The sequence below is a fragment of the Nicotiana sylvestris genome, chromosome 1 (genome assembly GCF_000393655.2).
Source record: "Nicotiana sylvestris chromosome 1, ASM39365v2, whole genome shotgun sequence".
In the NCBI taxonomy this organism is placed as follows: Eukaryota; Viridiplantae; Streptophyta; class Magnoliopsida; order Solanales; family Solanaceae; genus Nicotiana; species Nicotiana sylvestris.
Window position 1 is genome coordinate 87,493,704 of NC_091057.1, and position 8,086 is coordinate 87,501,789.

Sequence of the window (8,086 nt, forward strand, 5' to 3'; positions counted from 1 at the left end):
GATCTTTGACTTTGAAGTCAAATTCTTGCAACAACAAGACCCATAGAATTAATCGAGGCTTTGAATCCTTCTTTGCCATGAGATATCGAAGAGCCGCATGATCAGTGTATACCACCACCTTGGACCCCAACAAATAAGCCCGAAATTTTTCAAAAGCATACACAATAGCAAGAAGCTCTTGCTCAGTTACCATGTAGTTTATTTGTGCCCCATTGAGAGTTTTACTTGCATAGTACACCGGGTGGAGAACTTTGTTGTGACGTTGGCCAAGCATTGCTCCAATGGCTACACCACTGGCATCACACATGAGCTCGAAAGGAAGTGACCAATTGGGCGTGATAATAAAGGGTGCCGTGGTGAGCCTTTGCTTTAACTCCTCAAAATCTTTAAGACAGTTCTCATCAAACACAAACTTGGCATCCTTTTCGAGGAGTTTGCACATGGGGTTAGCAATCTTGGAGAAGCCCTTGATGAAGCGCCTGTAAAACCCGGCATGCCCTAGAAAACTGCTAACACCTTTCATGGAGGTCGGTGGAGGAAGCTTAGAAATAATCTCAATATTTTCCCGGTCGACTTCAATACCATGCTTTGAAATTTTGTGCCCAAGCACAATGCCTTCGTCAACCATGAAGTGACACTTCTCCCAATTTAGCACAAGGTTGGTCTCTTCACATCGCTTAAGCACTTGTCTAAGATTGTTAAGACAGTGCTCAAACGAATCACCAACCACCGAGAAATCATCCATGAAGACTTCAAGAAAGTCCTCAACCATGTCGGAGAATATGGACATCATACACCTTTAGAAAGTGGCCGGAGCATTGCACAAGCCAAATGGCATCCGGCTAAAAGCAAAAGTGCCATACGGGCAAGTGAACGTAGTTTTCTCTTGATCTTCCAAAGCGATGTTGATTTGATTGTAGCCGGAGTAACCATCAAGGAAACCATAAAATGACCTCCCTACTAGCCGATCAAGCATTTGATCAATAAAAGGCATAGGGAAGTGGTCCTTGCAAGTAGCACTATTAAGTTTTCGATAGTCCATACAAACTCGCCATCCGGTCACAATTCGCGTTGGAATGAGCTCATTCTTCTCATTTTCGATCACGGTCATGCCACCTTTTTTGGCATACATTGTACTGGGCTCACCCACGAACTGTCGGCAATGGGGTAAACTACCCTGGCATCCAACCACTTGATAATCTCCTTCTTACTACCTCTTGCATTGACGGGTTCAACCGCCTTTGATGTTCCACACTTGGCTTTGTTTCACTCTCCAATTGGATTTTATGTTCACAAATTCCCGCAGGGCTTCCACGAATGTCTGCAATGGTCCATCAAATGGCTTTCCTATGTTCTTTAAAGACTTCCAACAATTGGTTTACCTGTACATCATTTAGCAAAGACGAAACGATTACGGGTAAAGTATCATTAGAACCAAGAAATTTATACTTTAAGTGCGGCGGGAGAGGCTTGAGCTCTAGTTGTGGTGGCTCAATGATTGATGGCTTGGTGGGAGGTGTGGCCCTATTATCCAAGTCAATAGAAAGCTTTGCCGGAGTGTAAGTATAGGATCCAAGACCCTCCAATGCATTAACCGACTCCATGTACCCATCCATGTCCTCACCATCAAAGTTTACCAAGATAGCCGCCAATGCCTCACCAAGGCATTGTTCTTCCATTTTCAATTAGACGGCATCTTCAGCCTCATTAACCACATCTATCACTGAAATGCTCTCATACTCATGGGGAAATTTTATACCCTTGCTCGCTTGAAATGTGACTTCTTCATCAATCACCCGGAACATAATTTCATTTCGCTATGAATCCACGAGTGCTCTTCCCATGGCTAGGAATGGTATCCCCAAGATGATAGGGATCTCTTTATCAACAACACAGTCAAGAATTACAAAGTCGGCGGGCAAATGGAATTTTCCAACTTTCACAATCACATAATCAACAATTCCTACCGGTCGCTTAATAGATCGATCGGCCATTTGTAACCTCATGCTTGTTGGCCTCGGCATCCCTAATCCCGCTTGCTTGTATATGGCAAGTGGCATCAAGTTGATGCTAGCCCCATTGTCACAAAGGGCTTTTGCAAAGTCATGCTCCCCGATAGTGTATGGAATAGTAAATGATCCTGGGTCTTCTTTCTTTTGGACAGGGCTTGTGGCAATAATAGAGCTAACCTGGTGAGTCATGTTTACCACCTCATTCTTTGTGGTCCTCTTTTCGGTGATCAAATCCTTCAAATATTTGGCAAACCCCGGCATTTCTTGAAAAGCCTCCAAGAATGGAATGTTCACCGACAATTGCTTTAGAATATCATAGAATTTCTCAAGCTTGATATCATCAACCCTTCTAATAAGTCTTTGAGGAAAAGGCGGAGGAGGTCTAGGAATAGGAGGTGGAGCTTTTGATGTCTCCTTCTCCTTTTCCTTCACCCCTTCTTGGTTCACTTCTTGCACCTTCTCTTTTTCCGGCACCCTTTCAACTTCAACAACCCCTTGCTCTTCTACTTCAACTTCTTGTTCGGATTCTTCTCCAACAACCTCTTGCTCAATTTCACCTTGTAAAACCTTCCCACTTCTAGTAGTTATTGCCATGACGTGAGAAGTTGAGCCACTTCCACCACTCTTCGGGGTCGCAATGGTATCACTAGAAGTTGCCCTTTTTGCTTTGGGTTTTGATCTCTTGAAAGGTCTCTCATCTGCATCTCTAACTTTTGGATAGATGCGGTGTGAGAGCCAACAACTTCGGTCATGTTTCTCATGGACGCGTCAGACTTTTCTTGGTTTTGCAATACTCTTTAAAGCATGCTTTCTAACTATGACTCACTTGACGACCCTTGATTTGCATAATGACCTTTTGGGGGAACATACGGGTTGGAGCTCCGGTTTGCAAAGTTTTTGTTGTTGTTCCAATTTCCTTTATGCGAGTTACCTTGATCATTTCTCCATTGTTGGTTGCCTTGCCCTTGCGGGTTTGGACTCCACTGGCTTTGTTGCCCTTGACCATGGTAGGGTTGCCTTTGATACCCTCCTTGAGGGTTGTTGATATAATTTGCTTCCTCAAAATTTTCATCTAATATGGGTTGGACATCTTCCACTGCATTCACTTTCTTTGTTTGATTCTCGGTAAACATCTTTGTCAGCACATTTACATTTGTTGCAAGCCCAGCAATCACTTGATCCCTCTCTTGATTTTCCTTGATTAAGTTGCTCAAGGAAGGAGAGCCATTTGAGATTCCTCCGGTAGTATCCTCTTAATGCCATGCTTGGTTGTGCTTTGCCATTTTGTCCAGGATTTGTGTCACTCTTGCAAATGATTTTTCCATGAAAGATCTGTCAGCTGCATTCTTGGTGATGGCTTGGTTCATGGGATCCAAACCCATATAAAATTTTTCCAACAACATGGAATCCGGAAAACTATGGTTTGGAGACCTCACCAAGTATAATTTGAAGCGATCCCATGCCTCATTCAACTGCTCTCCCTGTATCTGCTTGAAGAAGAAAATCTTATCCCGCAACTTAGATTTTTTGCTCTGCGAGAACCACTTGGACAAAAATGCCCGGACAAGTTCGGGCCAAGAATGGATAGAGTTGGGTGGCAGATTCTGGAGCCATTTCCTCGCATCCCCAGCTAGAGAATACTTGAAGCATTTCAACCTCAGGGCATCGTCAGAGATATTGTTTTGTTTGTGCATTGCACACACACCCAAGAAATTCCTAAGGTGTTGTGTTGGATCATCATCTGTGGAGTTTCTGAAAAATCCTTCTGCCTTGAGCATCAGAATTAGACCGTGTTCCACTTTAAATGTTGCAGCTCCAACAGCTGGCGGTACAATGGTGTTAGTATCCTCAATGTACTCCTCGATGTCTGCGAAAGGATTCTCTCCCATTTCTGTCTCCGCATCATCACCATATTCAGACATGTTTTCCTATCAACACCAAGCAAAGCAAGCAAAGTGTGATGGAATAGACATAGACGTTAAGTAAAGTACACACTAAATAGTAATTTCAAAACCGTATTCCCCGGCAACAGCGCCAAAATTTGATACGCTCAAATTACACTTTAATAAATAGTGTAAGGCGATCAGTGTCAAATATAATAACCCAACAAGGTTGGGGTCGAATCCCACAGGGAATAGGTGTGAAAAGGTTACTCTTATAGTGTGTTGCTTGACTAAAGTCGTATCTCTATTCGGTTAACAGTAACAAGAGAATGGTTTTATAGTAACAAGAGTATGAATTGAGTTTGTTTGGAAGTATCAACTAATTGGAATATTTATAGAGTAATTAATTGGATTAAAGAAACCAAGGTTGTGTCCCCTTTAATGGAGTGTAATGCTTATCGGTGTTAATATGATATATTTCTAATGGAAGGTTCTTTTGATATGCAAATGATGTCTAAGTGACTACCCAATATTTCCCAATAGTTGAGTAGTATTTCCTCTTTATAATTTTCCCAAATATAAAAGAGTTGCAATTTAGAACCATCAATATATGCCAAGTAAAACCCACTTATTCCTAAGCGATTCTATTAAATAAGGTTTAAAGCCTTGAGTCATTGATATTTACTTCTACCAAATTCTAACCCACTTTCCCAAGCAAAGCAAGAATTTAATGGCACTTGTTAAAGTTTGCAACCACCAACAATAAATGAAGAATGAGAAGTAAATAAATATCAACCAACCATTATATATATATATATATATATTCAATGTTAAACACCCATTAGCATAACACCCATTTAGGGTCCACAACCTTAGTATTTAAAGTTAGCTACTCATACTACAATACAAAAACCAAAGAGTATTTAATGTCATAAAAGCTTACAAAGTAGAGAATCTTCACCCAAAAGCTTCCAAAAGTGAGGAATATTAATGTTTTGGACTGTGGTTCAAAGACTAGACCAGATGAGCCCACAAAGACATCATAAAACTATTTATAGTGGACTCAAAATCGGGACATAAAATAGACAAAAATGCCCTTTCAGGTCTGATATGCGATCGCATTCTTGTCGCAGAGCACGTATGCGGTCCGCATCTTGAGCATCCTCATCGCAGACTGAAACCTTAGTTTACATTCTTCGCATTTCAATTATGCAGATCACATTGCAGAAATGCGATCGCATTTTGCATCGCATCTTTGTCCTTCAGTGACCTTCATGGTTGGTTTGTGGTTCACTTTGCGGATCACATGTTGGTTCTGCGGTCTCCTAATGGACTGCATTCTTGACTTGAGATTTAACCCAGTTCTCTGCTTTTGTCTGCGATTTGACATGCATTCCGTGGCTCGCATGTCTAATCTGCGATCGCATAGTGTATCGCAAACCAGTATTTTTGCTACATTTTGCTATTTTCTTGTCTTTTTGCTTCCTGGTCCATGTTCTTGGGTTCTCAGTCCTTATGTAATGTAGAAACAACAAAACTACATAAGTAATAGAGATAATTGCATTAAAACAAGCTAAAATATAAGCAATTAGTATTGAAATATGTCGAAATTCTCCTGTATATCAGGCTCGTCGGGCTCTGGTTGTCCTGATGGTCTAGTTATTGAGGCATGATCCTCTTTTTACAGCCTGTATGGAAGGTCCTTCCCTTCCTCCTCCTCGAGAACAACACACCAGTCCATGTCATTGTCTTCTAAGAACAAGTTCTTCATCGCTGCTAGTGCTTCTTCTTCAGCTGACCCATAAATAATATCGATCGGTTGGAAAGTCTTCTCCAGATATAGTATCGGCTGCTCCAGTGGATAGTAAGGACCGTGCCATGGTGGCGACCAGTTGTTGAATTCTTCCCAGGTATACTCATATCCCAGACCAAAAGTGGTGCCATTCTTCTTGAGTTTTATGGGCTTAGTGATTCCTTGGAGGTTCTTGCCGAACCCTTTGTCAGGTTCGTACCCACTCCAATTCAGTATACTATCGATCTTGTTATCCCACCATTTGTCTTTGTCAACAGCATTTACCCGTTCGATGTGATGGTAAGTCTCTCCACCTAGCTTCTTTCTTCCTTCGATCGACGGAATGGTCTGGCAACTGTATATAGGGTTTCTACCGTCGCCGTGAATGATCACCTCCTGGTGATTCCATTCAAACTTTACCTCTTGATGCAGTGTTGATGCTACGGCCCCAGCAGCATAAATCCACGACCGTCCCAACAGCAGGTTGTAAGATGCTGGCACGTCTATCACTTGGAAATCAACATCGAACCAAGTTGGCCCAATTTGCAAACACAGACTAATATCCCCAATGGTGGACCTTTGGGATCCGTCGAAAGCTTTCACATTGATAGCTCCATCATTTATTTCATGCAGTCACTTACCCAACTACTTGAGTGTTACCAACGAACAAATGTTGAGACTGGACCCTCCATCGATCAGGATTCTTGTGATAAAATAGTCTTCAAATTGCACGGTGATGTGCAGCGCCTTGTTGTGACCCAACCCTTCAGGTGGCATCTCATCCTCATGAAAAGTAATTTTATGACTTTCCAATACCTGTCCTACCATGTTAGCCATTTCTCCACCAGTGATGTTGCTTGGCACGTATGCTTCACTCAGCATCCTCAACAAAGCATTCTTGTGTGCCTCAGAATTTTATAGAAAAGCAAGGATGGAGATTTGCGGTGGTGTTTTGTTCAACTGGTCGATAACTGAGTATTCCTTGGCCTATAGATTTCTCCAAAGATCATCCGGACCTGTCTCAATGATGGGTGGCCGATTGGAGGCCTACTTGCTTGACTCAGCTAAGTGTTCGTGGGTATAAACTCTGCCAGTTCTTGTCATACCCTATGCCGCAATAGTTTCTTCAAACCTAACCTTGTCTTTCCTCCTTGCCTCGGCTGTATAGTTCCATGGTATATCCTTTGTATGGAATGGCATCACGGTCGACATCGCCACTAGAATCGGTGTTGATATCTTTACTCCGAATGGAGCATGTGCCTTGGGTGGTAAAATTGCAACTTCAAATGGTGCGAATGCAATTGCTAGAGACACGAATTTGACCTCAATTGGTGCTGGTGTCTTTGTAGATGACGTTGCTTCAAACTCAAGTGGCACAGACATATTTACCTCGGCATCCCCAGAGGGCTGAATCTAGACCACGATCGAATTAAGAGTAACTATTGGCTTCTTTGGGTCATCACCATCTGCTATCAATCCGATTGATCCCTCGGGATCCCAATCATCCTCTATTTCGATCAAGTGGATGCCTCCACCCTTATGGTCTGGCAAAGGGTTGTTGTGGACATTTGTAGTTGGTTCTTTTGCCACAATAATCTTACTATCAATCAGAGACTGGATCTAGTCTTTCAGAGAACGACATTCGTCGATGGTGTGTCCCTTCATGCCGGAATGGTATGCATAGGATTTGTTCGGATTAACCCACTGGGAAGGGTTCTCAGGATTTGCAGTAGGGATGGGGGTGACATAACCAGCAACTTTAAGTCTCTCGTACAATTGGTCAATAGGTTTAGCAATGGCTGTATATTGTTTTGGAGGTCTATGATCAAAATTTGGTCGAGGTCTGGGGAAGTTTTGGCGTGTAGGAGGTGATTGATAGTGGGATGGTTGAGCATTGTAGGTTTGGTAAACATGTGCAGGTTGGGAATATCTGGGTGAAGTAGGCTGATATGCGGGAGGTGGAGGTGATTGATAAGTGGGTGGTGGAGTTTGGTAGGAGGGTGAGAGTTCTTGGTAGTTCAGAATTGGTTGATATGTGAGTGGAGGTGTTGGGTAAATTTGGTATTTGACCGGAGATTTGGTTCTCTGTGCAACCATTACGGCTCCTACGTCCCTTTTCTTGGACACACCACCTGACTGCAAGGCCTTATTTGTAGCTTGCAAGGCCTCGAAATTTGTAACCATACCGCTTTTGATGCCCTCTTCAATCCTTTCACCCAACTTGATAATGTTAGAAAATATGTGGCTCTCGATCATTATTAGTGGTTCATAATACTGCGGGTCCTGAGCCTGGACAAAGAATTTGTTCATTTGTTCCTCCTCTAAGGCAGGTCTGACCTTAGCATCTTCGAACCTCCAATGAGTAGCATACGTTCGGAATGTTTCTGTAGGCTTCTTCT

General features: G+C 42.6%; 1 protein-coding gene across 1 annotated transcript; it reads right to left on the reverse strand.

The window, feature by feature from the left end:
* Window positions 1–1,817: 1,817 nt before the first annotated feature.
* On the reverse strand, window positions 1,818–3,934 carry LOC104218014 (uncharacterized). Its single transcript, XM_070150110.1, has 3 exons — window positions 3,293–3,934; window positions 2,944–3,208; window positions 1,818–2,722 (listed from the first exon to the last, which is right to left on the reverse strand). Exons 1-3 carry the CDS (start codon window positions 3,932–3,934, stop codon window positions 1,818–1,820), a joined length of 1,812 nt encoding a protein of 603 aa, XP_070006211.1.
* Window positions 3,935–8,086: the final 4,152 nt, after the last annotated feature.